At 54.8% G+C, this 19,287-nt stretch overlaps 1 protein-coding gene across 1 annotated transcript in view; it reads right to left on the bottom strand.

The window, feature by feature from the left end:
- The window catches only part of DNAH17 (dynein axonemal heavy chain 17), a 110,819-nt gene extending 91,918 nt beyond the window's left edge, over positions 1-18,901 (bottom strand). Inside the window, exons 1-13 of the mRNA XM_059046474.2 lie at positions 18,557-18,901; positions 17,176-17,369; positions 16,232-16,424; positions 15,952-16,051; positions 15,586-15,671; positions 15,258-15,383; positions 14,339-14,491; positions 14,123-14,212; positions 12,241-12,408; positions 11,725-11,841; positions 5,110-5,375; positions 4,170-4,365; positions 1,713-1,859 (exon numbers count right to left, since the gene is read on the bottom strand). Coding sequence (XP_058902457.1) covers positions 1,713-1,859; positions 4,170-4,365; positions 5,110-5,375; positions 11,725-11,841; positions 12,241-12,408; positions 14,123-14,212; positions 14,339-14,491; positions 15,258-15,383; positions 15,586-15,671; positions 15,952-16,051; positions 16,232-16,424; positions 17,176-17,369; positions 18,557-18,901 — 2,181 coding nt within the window. The remainder of the gene's footprint in view (positions 1-1,712; positions 1,860-4,169; positions 4,366-5,109; positions 5,376-11,724; positions 11,842-12,240; positions 12,409-14,122; positions 14,213-14,338; positions 14,492-15,257; positions 15,384-15,585; positions 15,672-15,951; positions 16,052-16,231; positions 16,425-17,175; positions 17,370-18,556) is intronic.
- Positions 18,902-19,287: the final 386 nt, after the last annotated feature.

Genomic DNA, 19,287 nt, shown 5'->3' with positions numbered 1-19,287 from the left:
TTCAGAAGTGGAAGATCAATTTTTTTTGTTTCATTCTAAATAACATTTGTTGGATTTTTTTGTTTGTTTCTGATTGCATCGTTGTTAAAAAAAAAAAAAAAAAAAAAAAAGCTCTTGCATTGAAAGTAACCCACAAACATTTTTCCACGTGACTGTATCTCTAAGGCTTCCATGCTTCCTGAACACCGTGGCCAGGAGGCATTCCAGGGAACGGATGAACACAGCGTTCTTTGAATCTGAAGAGAGCTGGTTCTGGAGGAAGCTAATTCAAGGAAACGCACTTAAGGCGGGCCCTGGGCTTTCACAGTTCGCAGCGCCAATGAGTGCGTCAATTAAAATTTTATCTTAAAAAATGAAATTAGTGAAAAGGAGCTTACTCCAGTTTATCTTGAACACATTTCAGGTTACGTCACCCCCGTGCTCTAATTTGTGGAACAGAGTAAGGAATGGGTCTATGGTTGGTTTTGTGGTAGGTGTGTCGGGGTGAGCCGTGGGAGAGTGATACATTTTGACAAATCCACTCGATGGCATGACCTGGCATGCTTCACTTCACGTTCAGGTAGGAGGCGGTCACTTCTAGCAAGACCGGGAGGCTTCCCCAGTGTCCCAAAGGCCTTGCTCTGAATCTTTTGATGTTCCAACCGTTCTCTTTTTTGGCAGGGAATTCCTAGGCTTGGTCGCATCTGGCCACCATAGGGAGGAGGTGCGTGGCAGAGCTGTGCTCCAGTTACTACGGACTCAGAGAGCACTTAACAAGCAGGCAGGGGAGGGGCAGGACAGGAATCTCCCTCTCCACGTTCTGGCTGGAACCAGGCATTAAGTTCAAGGCCCCCACAAGACAGGCCAGGGAAGGCGACCGAGGCATGTTCCTCAGGGCTCTAGGAAAGGGGCCGTCACATCAGGGATTTGGGAACATGTAGGCATCTCTCCAACAGATCGAGATACAAAACCCAGAAACAGAAATATTCCAGGTTCCACACAGTGGCTCCAGTTGGGGTCAAGTTGGCTGCAAGAAACTTAAGCCCACTAAAGGTGGTTCAGGTCATGCGGAGGTGCGCTGGTGGAGCCCCGGGGACTGGACCCACAAAGCCCACGTCCGGGCTCCCCGCTGTCTCGTGGGGCCTCTCCGCCTGTCTGCTCCCTTCCTTCTGCGGCCCGTGTTTCTCCTCATTCTGGTTTCTCTGAGACTCCAGTGTGAATGATGCTGGGACCCAATTCCAAATTCCCAGAGTTCAAGGAGAGGGAATCTCATTGGCCCCTTTTGGATGAGGTGTCTGCGGTAGGCTGAGTAATGGCCCCCAAAGACGTCACGTCCTAATTTACAGGACCTGTGACTATGTCACCTTGCACTTGGCAAAAGAGAATTCGCAGACGTGATCAGTTAAGGACCTTGACATCGGGTGGGCCCAATGCGATCGCAAGGTCCTTATAAGAGGGAGCCAAGAAGAACAAAGGAAGGGAACATGACAACAAAAGCAAAGGTGCTGTGATCCGAAGGGGGCGTGATGTGGCCTCGAGCCAAGGAACACGGGCAACTCTGGAAGGTGGAAAAGGTAAGGACATGGATTCTCCCCATAGGGTGGCTCCAAATACGAAAACACCTTCAAATACGAAAACATTCTCAGTTCTACTCTGTGTAGGGATCGTACACCTGTGTTTGTTCTAAACAAAACCTCCAACGTGGCAAACAAAACAAAGCAACACCAGCTCACCTCATTGTACCAGCCGGCAATGAGTTCCAAGTTGCCCACGAACTTCCGGAAGGTTTCGTACTGTGAGTACAGGTTCTCGGCGCTGCTGGGTATCTCTTTTTGTTGCTGGAAGTTCAGGTACTTGACCTCTCTCAGCACTGCCACCAGCTAAGGTGAATGAAGAGAACAGAAGAGGTCAGGGGGTGGCCTCAGTGGCATGGCACTTAGCAGCACAAGTGAGGGTCTGTCCCTGGGATGCTTCTACAGCCCCCAAAGCTGGGGGGAGGTCTGACTGGGGATGGGCTCCACCGGCAGGATCACGATACCTTCACCCTATTGACTGGTCCTGATGTCTAGAAGTGCTGGCATCACCAGCGTGGTGCACACCATCATTCGAACCCCCCAGGGGTCTAAAGAAAGGCTCCTCCCTAGGCTCTGACATTCCCTGTCCCTCTCCACCCCCTGGTTACAGCCCAGGAGACCAACAGCAGGGCATCCCTTCCGACAGAGCTTCTGCCCTCGCCGCTCAGCCAACACCATTCTTGTGGAGGCCCCAGTAACCTTCACATTGCTGAATCCATGGGTCACTTCACAGGCCCCGTCTCTCGTGACCTCTCAGCAGCTGGTCCCTCCCCCTCCTGGGCACATGGTCCCCTCTGTGTGTCCAGGACACCAGGCTCTCCTGGTCCCCATTACCAGTCTCTCTGATGCTTCTGAGATTTAAGTGTTGGGGAACCGCGGATGGGGTCCCTCTCGACCTGCTCTCACATTGGTGACCTCACCCAGCGTCACAGCGTTAAGAACCATCTATGTGTGAATGATTCCCGTGCTCACGTCCCCAGCTCGGGTCTCTCTCCTACGTGAGACTCCTGTATCTACCTGCCTGCTCAGCGTCTCCACGTGGATGGTCCAGTTGACATGTCAAACTCAACATGACTGAAACAGAGCAGTCTCGCCCACTGGCCGCCTCCACCCGCTGTCTCATCTGATGGCCATTCCCCTCTTCCAGCTGCCCAGCCCCAGAATGCTGGGGCTGACCCCTCTCTTCCTGCACACGTGATTTCCAACCTGTCTAGGATCTCATCGGCCCTGTGATCAAAATCTAATCTAACCTCTGGGCACCTTCACTGCCGGGGCTCTGGTCCAGGCCACCACCCTCTCATCCTCCCTCAGCTGGATTCCAGCAAAACACTCCTCAGTGGTCTCGTGCTTCTGGCCTTGCCCTCCCCCCGCAAGTCCATTCACACACAGCATCTAGGGGGACCCTAGCATCGATCAGATCGGGGTCCTACTCTGCTCGAAACCCTGCAACGGCTGCCATCTTGCCTGGAACAAAGACCCAAGTCCCTTTCAGGGCCCGTGAGGCTCTCTGTGCTCCACCCTCTCCTCACCCCCTTTCCCTGAACCTGCCCTGCTCACTCCACCCCGGCCCCGCTGGTCTCCTCGCTGCTCCCACAACACGCCAGGCACACGCACACCTCCTAGCCTTTGCTTTACCTGTTTGCTCTCCTCGAAGGCTTTCCTCCCATCTTTGCTGGCCAACTCCCTCACCTCCTGCAAGTCTCTGCTCAGATCCAAAGCCGCGACCTACCCCCTTCCTCCGGCGCTGTCCATCCCCCGCTCACCGGCCTTTCCCATTCTTCGAGGTCCCGACCATCACGTTCTCCTGTGTCGTACGTTACACTGCTCCATCGTCCCCTCCCCCTCTTCTCCTGGCCCTCCCACCGGGTCCCCACCACTCCATCCCCTCTCTCTGTCTCTCTCTGTCTCCCCCTCTCCCCATAGGAGGCAAGCTCCAGAAGGACAGAGATCTTTGTTGGTTCACTAATTTATCCCAAACACATACACAAAGTAGGTGCTCAGTAACTATTTGTTGAATGAAAGCACGAATTTGGGCGAAAGAAGGTTTCAGAGGAAGAGTCACATCTGGGTTCCCTGCCTTCCTGGTACAGCCGCTGACTTCAGAGCAGGGCAGACGCGTTCTTGTAAGGCGGGCGCTTGTAGAGACGCAGGCTGCGCCCGTTTCTGCCCGCGTACATGGTTAACTACCTGGGCTTTAGCCCTGGACGGTGTGGATTCCCTCCAGCCTTCCCGACTTGACCGGGGGGTCCACTTATTCAGATCCCGAAAAGACCTTTTTTTTTTTTTCTTTTCTTTTAAATTCTCAAATTGTTGGTTCCTCTTGGGATCCCATGAAAGGTGGCCCAGCTTTAAAATAGCGTACTCGTTCCAGCTATTTCCAAGGAGGCTACGACTGTCCCATATCTTAACTACATCCTGGGCATACTTTAAGCAACACTTGAATAATAAAGCTTTGGCTAAATATGACATAAACATCAACCCCACAATCCATGCTGTTGGTAGAAGGGGCGTCAGCCTCGGGGTCACGTGGGCTTGTCCCGTGGGGAACCCTAGGTCCCCGGGACAGCCTCTGGCCCAGCTGCCCTCCCGATGCTGCGGCCACCAGACGACACCCACCGCTTTGCTGAAGTTGACGCGGATGAGGCTGGTGACGGGGTCCCGCTGGATCAGGGGCTGCCCCAGGTTGAAGTGGCAGTCCTGGTCCACCCCCGCCACCCACTGCTGGTAGATCCTCTCACGGTAGCGTCTCAGCAGTTCCACCATCTCATCGTATTTCTGGTAGATCAGCTTGGCCTCCACGCCGGACATGACCCTGGAATCAGAGTTAGGAGGAGGCTCAGGTGCCGTCTCCCTCGGGGCCTCGCCAGCACCCCAACCGTGCCTGCCAGACCTTGGGGCGATGCGGCAGGCAGCCAGCTCTCTGCGTTGTCCAGGCTGAGACACTGAACATACACACGGACGATGCCCTTCACAGGCAGCAACCAGCCCAGAAAGTCAAATGATAAGCCTTGTAACATTGGCCCTGAGTGGCCAGGACTTGATTCATAATTGCCCCCTTCCTTAATTTCTGTCCTCCTTTCCAACTTAGGACCAACCAGTGCGCCAGACATGCCCCCTGAGCAAACACACAGGACGCCCCCCTCCAGTCCCCATGCTGATGGCCTCCAGTCCAGGAGGCCTGGAGCCTTCTCTGTTCTGCTGTAGGCTCTTCCACTCCTCCACCTGCTTTCCAGGCTCTGCCAAGAACAAGTGACAGTGGCCGACTCCCTGCTCTGGCCAGCACCAAGGAAGTAGCCTTTGCTTGTTCTCATTCGGGCGTCTCTGTTCATTTCCATGAGGGTGACCACCGAGGCCACCTTCCCGACATGCCCACTGGGAAGGCCCGCAGAGGAGGGGGAGGTGCAGTCAGGGTCTCTCCTGGGACCGTGCCCTGGGAAGGAAAGGCTTGGCCGATGGTAAGCATGGGCCTGCCTCAGAGCTGGGGCAGACGTCCCCACAACCCACCGCAAACTCCACAGGTGTGGAGGAGCGCTGCCTGCCCGGGGCCATCACTCACGGGTGCTTGATGCGCTTGAGGTCCCTCATGGGTGCCTCCAGCCTCTCCTGCAGCTCCAGGCTCCACTTGAGCTGCCCGGCCACCGGGGGCATGTTTTTATGGATGGGGGGGATATTCCCGTCTGCCGAGGCCGCGATCTGGATGTCATACAGGGTCTTGGCGGTGTCCAGCTCAGCGTCAAACAGCTCCAGCATGACCGAGTACCTGGGCACCACCTCGGGGAGAATCAGAGGCCGTTCCAAGAGGCTGCCACACATGTGCAGGAGCTGGGGAGAAATGAGAGACGCACGTTCGCCAGGGCCCACCACCTGCCCCGTCCCCGGCGTCACCCCCAGCTGCCGTTCTGGGACGCCATGTGCAGCCAACCTCCCGGAGCAGGAAGATACATGCCTTCCACACAAAGCTCTCTGTGTAGCAACTGGCTAACTGGGCACCTCAATGATTTCCATGTTCATGTACGCTGGGTCCCTACATACTTAGCTTATAAACCAACAGTACAAACTAGGTCCAAGGTCTGGAAAAATTTGTTCTGGGCCCAGGAGAAATCAGGGTTTGGGCAAAGAAGATTTAAACATTTAAGAAATACCATTTCAAAAGTTGGAAAAAAAAAAAAAAAAAGCAGCCACAATACTACACTTACATAACCAGGGCTTACGCTATAACTGGATGGAGAAATGTCTTTTTTCTTTTTCTGTATTTTTTTTAACATCTTTACTGGAGTATAATTGCTTTACAATGCGTTAGTTTCTTCATATCCCCATATCCTCTGCCTCTTGCGTCTCCCTCCCACCTTCCCTATCCCACCCCTCTAGGTGGTCACAAAGCACCGAGCTGATCTCCCTGTGCTATGCAGCTGCTTCCCACTAGCTATCTATTTTACACTTGGTAATGTACATATGTCAGTGCTACTCTCTCACTTCAGAGAAATGTCTTAGTCATGAGAATTATTCCTTTTAGGAAGAGCACTGATACTCAAGGACCCACCCAGGCAAGAAAAGCCACCACGGGGAAGTTTGTTTTGCTCTGAAAAATGCTCTGGGGAAAACAGGAACAAACCAGGTGAGAGGGAGGCCAATCTTAACCATGTGGGGTCCCCAAACCACTAAAGTCGCCAAGGGCTGGGTGTGGGGGGTCTGTAGGAGCGTCCTGGGGCTGCCATAACAGCACCGTGAACTGGGCAGCTTCAACAACAGAATTTATCCTCTCACAGCCTGGAGGCAATAAGTGCACAATCAAGGTGGACAGGGCTGCGCTACCCTGAAGGCTCCAGGGAAGAGTCTGTCCCAGCCCCTGGGTCCCTGGGGGTGGGTGGCAACCCTCGGCTTGTAGACCCATCACTCCATCCTCTACCTCCTTGGTCATGGGGCTATCTTCCCTGTGTGTGTCTCTTCTGGCCCAGACCCCAGACACACTGGATTAAGGTGCACACCGCTGTGGTAGGACCACAATTTACATCTCAGTTACATCTGCACAAACCCTATCTCCGATAATGCACAGGTCCCGGGGGTCCAGACTTCATCCTCTCTCTCTGGAGGACACAGTTCCACCCACCAATAAAGGGGCCCGTGTTTAGCCTCGGGCTGATCAAGTGGAGGTGGCAGTGGGGACAGGGCCCAGACATCGTGCATAGGTGTTGAGAGAGGGAAGCGCTGACCGGGAGAGCTCAGCTCCTGAGGCTTTGAGGAAGTTACAGGGAGAGCTTGGCACATTCCCAGGCCGTGACACCAGGGGTTCAAGCGTGGGCTGCCTGATTCCCCCAGGAGCCGGGACAGCCCGGGTCCCCTTCAATGTGTCATTTCCATGACCTGTCAGCCCGAGAGCCCTGACCTGATTACTCCAGTGGGGGACATCACCTCACATAACTGAGGGTGGTAACCATAAACATGCCCCAGCACCTGGCAAGTAATGAGCTCATCACCCTGTGGTCTGCGGATGCTACGCACTGGCAATTGTAAAAAAAAAAAAAAAAAAAAAAAAAAGAAAAAGAAAAGAAAAGCTTAGTAGGAGAAAATAAGGTAGAGTTACCTGGGTGTTTCAGTTAAGAGTCTTGGCTGGAATTGGAGGATGGCTCAAATTGGGCCATAGAGGAGAGTTTCTTAAAAGATCCTCTCACAGCGGTGGGTGTCCAGGGAGGCCTCAGGGGCTGCACAGGCCGGGGCTGAGCCTGAGCGGTGAGGGAGGGGCCCTTACTGCAGCCTGGAGAGAGAGGCCGTGGGGTTGGACAGTGACACGTGACATGTTAGGGCAGCTCCGAGCCAGCCTGAGGTCACCAGGGGAGGGGGTGCCTGAGCCTGGGGGTGCCCGCGGCAGAGCACGCCTGGAGACAGACGGGGATTCATCAGGGCTCAGACCACACGGCCCCATTTTCTCTGGGATATGGGCTGCAGCCCTTGGTGCCTGGAAGGGCTGGACCCAAGTCTCAGATTTGTCCTAGTTTTTGGTATGAAAACTAAGACCACTGTCCCTAAAATTGGCCTTTTGGGGAAACAGTGGAATAATGGCTGCAGAAAAAGGAGGAAAGATTTTCAGGTCCCCGAAAACCAGACGGAACAGCCACGGCCTCCCGGGAAGACCCCGCAACTCCGAGCCGCTAAGCACCGATACCTGCGGAGGGGCTCCGGACATATTAGGTCACCAGCGACATTTCTCTGAAAACTGACATGTAACAGTTGGGAAAAACATGTTCCTCTTATTGGTTGCTGACCCTCGTGACTTTTTTTCCTTCCCACTCCTCTTCCTTTTATTTCACATTTACATGTTTTTTGGCCTCTGGCTTCTAGGAAGGAGGTTAATTTCATTTTCCGCCAGGAGGAGTTCATGTGGAAAATTGCTCTAGAACTGTTCCTGCTGCGTGTGAATTACTGACAGTGAGAAAGAGCATCCAGGCAGCTTGGGAACATGCAGGGGATCAAGGGGACGGCAGGGAGGGGACCCCAAGGGCCTGTCCTGATTAGAGCACAGTGTTGCCAAGGGGGAAGGAAATGTTCTTCGGCACAGAGGGGAGGATGAATGGATGCGGACAGAAATGGTTGACAAGCGTTTTCTGCCTTCTTTTCTTTCTAATCTAGCACAGACATAAAGCCACGTGTTAGAAACGCACTTTACCTCGTGCAGTACAGAAGCCGATTTAGGCCACGACAGGAGTGGGGAAGTTCCCCACAAGAACGCCTGGGGGTAGAACTAGGGCGTTTGCCAGTTTGAGGCCCTGGGGGTGGAATTCAGTCCCTCCGGTGCCACCCGGATTTCCTCCTGGACCAGCTCCTCCCCTCCGAGGGGGGGCCTACGGTCTCTCGATCGCGAGGGGAATAGGCATCTCCGTTTGGCTACATCAACCCACCTCCTTCCCCATCACTGGAAGACAGTGCAACGTGGCACCCAGCCAGCGGAAGGTCTGGGGATGCTTCTCCTGGTTCCATCCGCGCAGGAGGCGAGAGGGACTTACCGCTTGGCACCCCGGTCTGTCAGCTCCAGCATCGTCTTAATTCTCAGAGACCCCACCACAGGGGAGGACCTGGTGTCTCCACATTAAAAGCACTGGCTGCAAACCCTACTTGGGACTCTTTGCGCTTGGGTAGCCCTGGGGGTAAGAGCCTCTCCGTTCCGCCTAAGGTCTTCCCCGGGACTGGGCAGTGGTAACGGCTCCGCTCCCTCGGCTGGGGCCAGTCCCCTCCACAGGGAAAGCTCCAAAGCACCTGCTGTGTGCTAGGCTCGGTTCTGAGTCAACCCAAACCAAGCGCCTGCCCATAGGGAGTTTAGATTCTAGTTTGGAAGACGACAAACTTCATGGAGATCAAAACACCACAGATGCCGGGGCCGGGGTGGGGGTGGGGGGTCGGGCAAGCATGAAGAAGAAAAACCAAGCAGGGGAGCGGAGCGAGGGGACGGCTCCCGTGAGGGGACGGCTCCCGCGAGGAGGAGGAAGTGAGGGAGGCCTCTCCAAGGAGGCGCCTGAGGCAGCTCCGGGGGAACAGCATGCGGGCACTGCATTAATTTGCATTCACTGGTATTTTGCCTGGAGCACCAACTCCATCCAGGACTGAATTGATCATTACATTTGCAGAGCTTCAAATCCCCAAGCATTTGCATTTTTTGAAAGAATCTAAAAGGCAAAGGACAGCCTGGCGTTGGCAGGAGAGAGATCTTTGTGCTCAGGGGTGGCGGGCTTCCCGGGTCCCCAACTCAACCCCAGCCCCGGCATCCTCTGGAAGAGCGGCCACTGCCCTATGCTACCTAGGACGAGCCGACCGCCTTCCTGGCCACGGGACCCGTCCAGACGAGTGGTTTAGAACAGGGATCCTGCCAGCAGTGAACCTTGGAGCCGGTTTGGAGCCCTGGTTTCCCTACTTGCTGGCTAGCCCTGTGACCTTGAGTAGCTTTCTTGACCTGTCTGAGCTGGTAAAACGGGATAGACAATGTAGGTAATGAATTTAGCAAAGAGATTGGGTTTTGTGAGAATTAAATGAGGTAATGGGCTAATTATCGGTCATCTCCTCCAGGCATTGCGTTACTGGCAGCAACCCAGAGGCTTGCAAAGTGAGGGGAAGAGATAGTTCCGACCTGCAGAGTCAAGGATGATACACATGCATAAAACTAGACAGAGAAATAAAAAAGCCGCCCAAGCAGATACATATATTGCCCACTGAAATACTCAACATCTGTTGTCCAGATGAGTTGTAGCCACATACACTACATCCTGCAGAGATCCCCCCTCTCAATCCTAGGGGCAAGGCAGGTCCCATAAAGGCGTGACAAATGCTGGGCTAGGCCAATAAGAAGCGGGGCAAACTGAAGCACAGATGTGTTGCCTATCGCGAGGAACAGCTCCTCCCCTGCAGCCACTTGTTACCACGAGGGACTGTGTGTCCCGTGTGGCCAGATGTTTTTCCAAAAGAGAGTGAAAGCCTGGATTTTTATGTGCATTCTCTCCATTTTTAAATATTGGTGACTAACTCAAGGTTTTAGAGAAGTGCCATGTGAGAATAGGCAAATCCAGAGAGACAGAGTAGATTAGTGATTGTCTAAGATTGGGGAGGTCGGGGAGAAATGGGGAATGACTGGGGGTGATGAAAATCTTCTAAAATTGATTGTGGATGGCTGCACAACTCTAAATGCACTAAAAACCATTTAACTGTACACCTTAAACAGGTGGATTGTATGCTATGTGAACTGTATCTCAAAAGTCCCACGTGAGCCAGGAGAAACCCACCAGTGGTCTCTGCAGCCCAAGCCATCCATTTGTGACTCTGACAAACGGGTGTAAATGCCCGAGTTCTGAATTATCTGATGACACAGTGATGTTTGCAAAACACTGGAAAGTCCGATAATCACCATGTCTGCCTAACTTCTGAGCACTGCTCTTTTGAGTAAGGGGTCTGCAAATTTACTCTCTTCATTATGTTCTTCTGAGTTTACTATTTAAATTAGCTGGCTTCCCTTGCGGTAATCTGTCACAGCAGCAGTGGAAAGGTTAACACAGGCTGATGTTGTGGAACATTTGATTACCACACAGACTCTGTTCTCACCCACGCTTATGTAGCCCCTCCTGCCTGCTTGGTGAGGGTCCTGGTTTGCCTGGGACAGAGCGGGTGGGGGGGGTCTCTGAAATGCTGGACTTTGTTTCAAAACCATCCTGGGAGTAGCAGGGTGAGCGTGCCCTAGGGAAAGAGTTCTGTCCGCAGAGACAGAATGTGCCTGGTGTTGGGTGTTCTGCCTGCAGGTCGGTGAACTGGCACTGGTGTGTTGGCACTGAATGTTGGCTGCCTTGTGAGCTTGGACCGAGCAGGTCCGGGGGCCCGTCTCCATGCCCCCCGATGTGCCTGCTGTTGAGGGATCCTCGGGGGGGGGGGGGGCGCCAACCAGCAGTGGGGCTGAGTGTCTAGCTCCTCACAATTCCAGCCAGCCTGACCCATAACAAAGGCACCTTGCTGTTTTAACTTGCACTTTCCTGATTGTTTGAGAGGCTAAACCAACAACCTATGTCTGTATTGGACATTTGCGCTTCTCTTTCAAGTTGACATTCTCTATGGGTTTTAGTGCTTTTCTGCAATCTATTTTAAAATATTTTTATAACATCAGTGCTTTTTTTCTAACTTTAAAAGTACTACACACTTCACGCACACAACTCGGAAACTGTAGAAAAGCACACAGAAGACAGACAAATATTAGCCATCACCTCGCCACCTAGAGACGGCCCCCCGTAATGATACTGTGTTTATTTCTTGGGTCTCAAATGTTGAAGAAAGTGTCAGTGTGGCTCAGTGGCTCAAAATGTGGATGTGTTTTATTTTTATAGCAACTTTGCCTCTCTCTAACTTCTGTTCCTTATAAGGAGTGGGGGAACTGAATCATATAAGGATAAATGGAGCGCAACAGGACTCAGTAAAATAACCACCTCGTGTTCACTTTCCTCTCTTACTCTAAGATGTGGCAGTGCTACTCAAGGTGATGACTGCTGACCTGCTCTAAGGCCCCGAGCAAGGTCCCTGGCCTTTTCTGGGCCTAGCTCTTCACCTATGAATGAGGCTGCATGATTAGACCATCTCTACAGTCGTTCTCGGCATCGCAGTGCTGCTGTGACAAACTCTCAGTCAATGCAGAGTCCCCGCCCACCCGTACCTTTGCACAGGACTCAATAGAACTGCAGTCATCAAACCCCTGGCAAAAGATCGTGGCCAGCCTCCTATCCAGATCTTGAATTTTGGTCTCAAAATCAGCGTAATCGTCATCAAAACTCTGAAAGCGAATTGAAACACCAACCTTGTAACCGGCATGCAAAGCAGGGGGGTGGGCTCACTCTGATGCCCATGGGCACCCCCCGCGCCCTCAGCAGGATTCACGTTACATCCGGGCTGAGCAAGCTCACCGTCTAGGAGGTTGCTCCACAGGCAGAGGTTTTTTGGGTGTTTGTTTTATCTTTCGGCCTTGCCGTGAGGCATGTGGGATCTTAGTTCCCCGACCAGGGATCGAACCCTCGCCCCCTGTGTTGGCAGCAGTGTTCTAACCACTGGACCGCCAGGGAAGGCCCCGGGGCAGATCTTTCGCACCATTTGTGCTCTGCCACACGTGCTCCCTCCATGTGCCTTCCCACTCTTGGGGCAGTTGCCATCGATCCTGCCAAGGCCCCCGACTTACCGAATCTCCGGGGTCCAAGGGGTCATATTTGCAGTCGGCAAAAACCTTCACCAGCTCAAAGACCTCATCAGAGATCTGAGTCAGCTGGCTTCCGAGGACGTTGCCCCGCACGCCCCCGAGCTCAATTTTCTCCAGCTTCAGAAACTCGATGGCTGTTTTATAAAGTTCCTGGTGGAGGAAACCCCAGCACCCTCGTCAGTTCATCTTCCTAACTACGCCAACGGTTCAGTCACTCATCCAGCTCTGACCCCGGCAGGGAGGAGCCCCGGGGCCACACAGCAGTCTGGAGGGGCCCTCTGTGTATTGGTGTTAATGTTCTCTAAAGCTGTCGCCGTAGCAGAAAGGAGATGGAAGGAAGGGTCCCATGAGTCACCTCCAAGTTGTGACCGTGGAGGAGGAGGAGGTGAAGGTCGGGCTCTTGTCCTGACCCAACACTGGGCGAAATGTGCCTCTACATAAATCACACTTTACCGGGGCCCCACTTCCTCAGCTGTGGGATGAAGCAGCTGGAAAGGCACGCGGGGGCTCCTGATGGCCTCACGTACAGGGTGCCTGATGGATGTTTGTGTGTATATCCCACTCCCTCACTCCCTCCGAGGTGTGGGTCTCACCTCGCCTTCTCCTGGAAGCCGTCCCAACTATTTTAGCCCACGGTGCTGCCTCCTCTTCCAGAATCCCCAACTGCTACCTGCGCTCTTCCTTTTGGCATTTGACTCCATTCAGTCCTATCACGTCATCTAACGCTTCTGTGTGTAGCTCTTATTCCCCGATCGAGACCCCAAAGGCTTCTTAGGATGACAAGCAGCCCCCAGGTGCCTGACCCAGTGCCTGGCACTGCTTAGACGGAAGATGCTTGTAGGGTACCCGTGCCCCTCCCCTAAGCCAGTGCCCAGGGTGACGCCACGTCCCCCCAGATGTCCAACATGAATCGAGCTATAACCCAAGCAAACCTAACGCAAAGTAACAGCATCCTCATGTGCTGAGCTCTGGGGCCCTTACACCCAAGGAGGGCGGCATGGGTGGCACAGCCCTCAGGCAGGGGGTGGCTGGCACGGCCATTTCCCCCACCCCCAAAAGCCCCTCTTTTCCTAGAAGCAGCCTCCTGATTCACAATCTATGATGTAGGAACCAGTGGCTACTTGGCCAGAAACTTGGCTGGGACCTTCCAGTTCTTGGGCTCGAGACGTCAGGCATGAAGAAACACTCCATCATGGGAATTTGGGAGTCTTAAGGGGGCTTCCTGCTTTGCCTCCCAGAGGGTGTGGATGAGAGCTAGACCTGCCTTCCTGGAGCCACTGTTGATGGCGTCCATCATAAAATCACTGCCCAATGAATGAATGGTGCCTCGTTTTTTGTTTTTGTTTTTGTTTTTTTTAAAGGATGTAATGTGCACAGAGTTTGAAAAAAAATTAAAAAACACTTTCTTGCCCTACCCATGCCTTCAACTCTCACCTCTTCTCCCCAGAGGAAATCATTTTGAAACTTCTAAAAAATTTTAATTTGCCATGTGTCATTCCATGTATCCAAATAGGGTCCTTCTTAAATCATCACTTGGGCTAACTTAGTCCCACTAACTCTCTCCCTTGGCCTGCAGGCTTCCTGACCAGGGTCACTGCCCTTGTCATTAACCTGCTCATAGACAGAAAGCAGGAAAAAGGGGAAAAGTAAGCAAAATGGGTCTCTTTGTTCCGGGCTAACAGCTCTGGGCCTGGCAGAGGCGGCCCAGGGACTCGGTTTCCCCATGACGCAGATGTTTGGGGGTGACTTTTATTTCCCTAATGGCAGCCTACTTGCAAGCGAGATAAGGACGGAAGACACAGCTCTCCTAAGGTGAGGGCAGCCGGAGTGGTACAAGGGGAGGTGAGACAAATTCCACCTTTACCTCGATAGTCTGGACGCGGTGCAAAAAGGAATCCATTCTGGAAAAGGCAAGAGAAGAAGGGAATTCCCAAGGCACCGGCTCCTTGTCTTTCTAGGGGAGAGAGAGAGAGAGAGAAAAGGCTGCGTTTGCCTCTGACACGTCCATGGGGTCCGACGCCGGGGCCAACGTCACCCCGACCTCTTTCCCCTGGTTCGCTCTCTACAAACCAGACCGTACCTTGAAGAAAAGCTTCATGTTTGTGCAGCAGAACTCGTAGGCTCGGTACAGCTCCTTTAGGACGCTCACGGACAGAGAGACGCTGCTCCGCACAGCCTCAGTTTCACCCTGCAGGCCTTTCAGCACCTCATCGGGACTCAGGTAGGTCCGAGTCTGGGCAGAAGAGAAGGTGTCCCCAAGTTCGGACCGGCCGGAGGGGTGACATCCAGGTGCACTGTCCACAGCTGTTTCACTGGTTAGAATGACCCACCCCGGGTCCCTGGGCCACTTCTTCTGACACATCCGCTGTCCCAGCCCATCTGCTGACTGCGGGGCATTTGCAGGCGCCCGAGCCGTTTCTCTCACCGGGACCCCCACCCCGGGCTAAGGCCACAGCACAGCCGGATTTTGATGGTAGATGACTAGGGGCCCTCTAGGGGTCCAGAAACGCAGTCCTGCTACGGCTGCGGGATCCTGGGCCACTAGGTCCCTCTGGGCCTGCAGACAGGGCTGCGAGCATGATTCTAACACACACAGGCAGCCCAGCGGCGTGAGGCTGCAACTCACACCTTGGAGGCTGCGTAACCTGTGCTTGTGAAATGGAAGAAGGAAAGGGAATCGGTGTTGAGGGAGACGGGAGGAGGCTTGGTGTCGGAGCAGATAAACCCCACAAAGCCCCGGCCGAGTCTTGGGGTGCCGGGACTCAGTGGGCCACCCCACTTTCTTCCCCCCCCACTGCTGGCGTGGGGCAGGTTGGGCTGGCACTGCCCAGGTCTTGGGAGAACACTGGGTGGCCACCAAGAGGGCCCAGCCTTAGCCCGGAGCCTATAAATCCCTGCACCAGCATGTCTGCCTGTTTTTAAAACTGCTGGGGAACACGGGGCGGGATGGGGGGGCGCCAATCAGGAGGCAGGGAAGGTGGCCAGGGCCGGGGGGCTACCATCTCGATGAGCTGGTTGCAGAACTCCTGCAGGATGACGAGGACCCGGCAGGGCGTGTTGTAGTTCTCGGACGTGGCCCAGATGGAGCAGATGGTAAACAGCACCTTGGCGATGAAGTTCGGCAGCTGGGGAGAGACAGGCCGGGAGGCGCTTTGTCGCAGCGCCTCAGCACGCCCCTCCCCACGGCTCCAGGAGGGGACCCCCAGGGGGAAGGAAGAGGCACTGGCCAGGTCCTCGTGCCTGACCACAGCCAGGAAGCCTGCAGCCCCTGCTCCCCCAAGACACAAGCCCAGCCCCTGCCACGTGACCTTTCTCTTGCTAACGTACCATCGTGAAGTCAGCCCGTTCCATCTCCTCCAACAAGATCTGCAGAGGCTTCAGATACAGAACTATATCGTTGGCTTCCTTCAGGCCTGCCCCAAACAGGAACAGGGGCTCATCCACAGGGGAGCGGAAGCCGGACCCCACCCCCGATGGTCAGAAATGGTGACGGGCCCCTCTGTGTGTTTATGGACACCCACTGCCTCAAGAACGGGCCTTCCTCAAAAGGCGGGGCCCAAGGAAGCTGCTGATGGGGGAGGCGGAAGGTGCCTCCACCCCAGGGTCAGCAAGGGGCCTGCCCAGCCCCTCCCAGGAGGGGCTGATACCTTCCTCTTGGAGGGGGGAGGTGTTCTCATAGGGCCACCCTCTTACCCTCAGTGACATTCATATACACATTTTGCAGGGCTGGCCAGTAGCAGCTTTTGGCTTTTTCCAGGATCTCGACGATTTTGTTCACTTTGGGCCTGTTGAGCTGAGAAGGAAAGAAGAAAATTAGCCTTTCAACAGATTCTAGACGAAGGCTGCCTGACCCCATCGCCAGTGCTGAGGGATCTACGCGGGTTACCCGGGTCCCCTCAGGGGTCCCCTTGGGGAGGCTGGATGCTCAGGACTCCAGTGGGCGCCCGGTCGCCAGGGGCCGAAAAGGCGTCACCTGCTCATGGATGCACTTGAGGTTCATCAGCCGGGCGTCCCAGAACTCAAACTCGACTCGGGGCAGGGGGTGCGGTCCATCCAGCAGGGCCTGGGCCGAGTCTTTGCTTAGCACATCCCGGATCTGGTGGGACCAGTCGATGATGATGGTCTCGATGGCGTGCAGCAGCGAGGTGTCCAGGGAGGAGGGGATCCTGCCAGGCAGAGTCGGCGGGGAGAGGCTGTCAGCCAGGAGAGACCCTGCACCAACACCGGGTGTTGCCAGGGATTCCCAAGAAAGAGGATGAGGAGGGCCAGCTCTGGAATAAAATCCACGCTCGTGACGGCTCCTCCAGCAGTTCTGATAGGGGTCACCATGGGGCATGTGCTGGGGGCCTAGAGGACCTGCCGTGTGATAAGCCCTGCAGGAGCGGGCGCCCTCTGATGGGAGTAAGGGAACACATTGTCACTGCAACTTGCTTCAAGCGTCGCACACACCAGGTGGTTGCAAATGGCGCTCAGGCAGCTGCGAGGCGACACCTCGCAGTCCTCGTGCTTCTGTGGGCCACTGGGATGCCTCAGCCTCGATTTAGAAGCCCAGCCTCCACCTGCTGCAAACCCCTTCCACGCCCCTCACTGTCCCTCAGTACCCACGTCCCAAAGCTGGGTATCCCCTTTCCTGTGTCACATGTGACAATGTGACGTCCTTGGCCTAGTCCTTGTGTCTGACGGAGGAGGGGCTGGAGCACAGGTGTCCAGCAGTTGCCAGAGCTGGACTCTCAGGGGCTCCAGTGTCTCGTCCTGTTCTGTCCTTGTGCCTTCGATCTCAGCCTCAGCACCTAAAGGCACCATCCTGCCCCCCTCGGTTTCATCGGCTCCGAAACCAGTTTTCGGTGAGACAGTTGACCCTTGGTGGTCGGGGACCAGATGACCCTCCTTCCAGCCAGCTCCCCGCCGAGCCCCTACCTCTCCATGGACTCAGGGGTGCCATCCAGACTGCCCAGGTGCTCCGGGACGGGCAGCAGTGTCTTCCCCTTGATCTTGCCGCCCATCACACACATCTCGTTCTTCAGCTTGTGGACTTGCTTCACAATGTCCTCTGAGACCACACGGGGCCATCCGCTCACGTTTTCACTTTGGTTTAACAGGGAATAGAGGACCTGAAAGGAGAAGCAGGGTCCTCGGTGCCTGGGTGCCCGCGGGGGGTGGGGGGGAACCGAGCCCTTCTCCCATTGCAGGAGGAGGTGGGGCCAGTCGAGGTGCTGAGGCCAGGGACGACAGCCCAGCCCCTGTGCCATCTCCATGAAGGGAGACCCCAAGAGCACACACTCGTGGCTGAAAGCAAACATTTCGCGCTGCCTCAGAGTGCTGTTTTAGGCTGAACTGTGCCCCCGCCCCCGGGTCACACGTGGGAGCCCCAGCACCTCCAGATGTGACTGTATTTGGAGAGAGGGCCTTTCGAGAGGTGATTAAGGGGCGCCCTAACCCAATATGACAGTTGTCCTCAGCAGAGACGAGGACACAGACACGCACAGAGGGAAGGCCACGTGAAGACTCAAGGCCGTGTGAAGTCGGCCATCTACATGTCAAGGAGAGGGGTCTCAGAAGGAACCAGCCCAGCTCACACCTTCATCTGGGACTTGCAGCCTCCAGATTGTGGTGCTTTGTTAGGGCAGCCCGGGCAGAGAACAACAAACACCCATGTGCTCCAGCTTTGTGCCATGCCAGCTGCCTCAGTGGATGTGAGAGGAGGCTGGCCTGGGTCCTGGCTGAGCAGCCCTGTGGCCTGAGTCTGCACAAGGCAGGGACGCATGTCCCCATCTCACAGAGGAGTAGAACGATGACTAGGAAAGCTAAGTCACTGGAACCCTGGCTGGTCTGACTCTCCAGAGGGAGCTGCACCTGCCATGCCTGCCAACAGTGGAGAGACACACAGAGCAGCACCTGCTTGTTCCCTTTCTTTGCTTGAAGTCTCAGAACTAGGAAACCCATCTACTGGATCTCAAATGGCCCATGCCTTCTGAGGCTACAGGCAGGGATGTCCCCAGTGCAGTATGAAGGTTCTAATGATTTTGAGAGAGGACAGGTGGTGGCCAGGACCACTCAGCCTTCACACGCACAGCATCAGCTGGAGGTCATGGTAGAATGCCGATCTGTCTCAGCCGTCAGGGCGGCCGGGCCTGAGCTCTCGAATACCTGACCGGCTTCTAGGTGACGCAGGCGCTGCTGGCCCCTGGACCTGCTCCCTGAGTAGCAGCGCTCACGGCCACTCCCTCAAAGTATGAGAAACAGGTGTTGCTCCTCCTGAGCCCTCTGCCCCGCCCCAGCGAGGCCGGGATGCACCCACCTCCTCCACGATGGCGGTCAGCTGGTCCACAGGACTGGGGCTTATGTCCCCGTAGACCAGACGGTCCTTGTAGTTGTCCTTGCTGATGTTCTCAGGTTTCTTCTTGACGAAGTACATCCCTTTGGACTTGAGGGAGGCCGGGAAGCCCAGGCAGGGTATGATCATGCCGGCGGGGTTGAGTGTTAGCACCAGAACTAGGACATCCGGTTTCTCAAAGAATTCGGTGAACAAACCCACGTTCTCCTCTGCTCCGACCATTTTACTCCACTTGTCCGGCTTGAACTTTAGGATGATGGAAGCGACACTCTCCAAATACTCTAACCTGACGTCTGGTATAAGCGTCATCTTGACGTTCACTCACACCTGTTAAATGAACAGAGACACGGACACAGCACAGTCTCCTGGGGAATCTCCATTTCCTTCCTGTCGCTGGAACCATCTGAAATCCCTGTTCTAACCAATCGAGAAAGGAAAGGGTCATCGTGAATATACTGTTTTCAGCCGAGGGTGGGCTGCGGGTGAGGGAGGGCCAGGGGGCTGTGTCTGTCTGCTCTGGCTGGACGGCTGCCCTCTGCCCCGCTGTGGGTATCACCATGGAGCAGGGCCACACGGCAGTGGTGTGTGCTTGTGTTAACTGTGACCAGGAAGTTAATAGGCTGGGAAAGGTTGAGATGGGCTCTGGGGAAAAGGAGAAAAGGAAAGGATCATACATAGCAAGATAGTCTGAAGGT

Source organism: Kogia breviceps, chromosome 19 (assembly GCF_026419965.1).
Source record: "Kogia breviceps isolate mKogBre1 chromosome 19, mKogBre1 haplotype 1, whole genome shotgun sequence".
In the NCBI taxonomy this organism is placed as follows: Eukaryota; Metazoa; Chordata; class Mammalia; order Artiodactyla; family Physeteridae; genus Kogia; species Kogia breviceps.
Note: the sequence above shows the minus strand (reverse complement) of the source record. Positions and strands in the feature narration are given on the sequence as shown.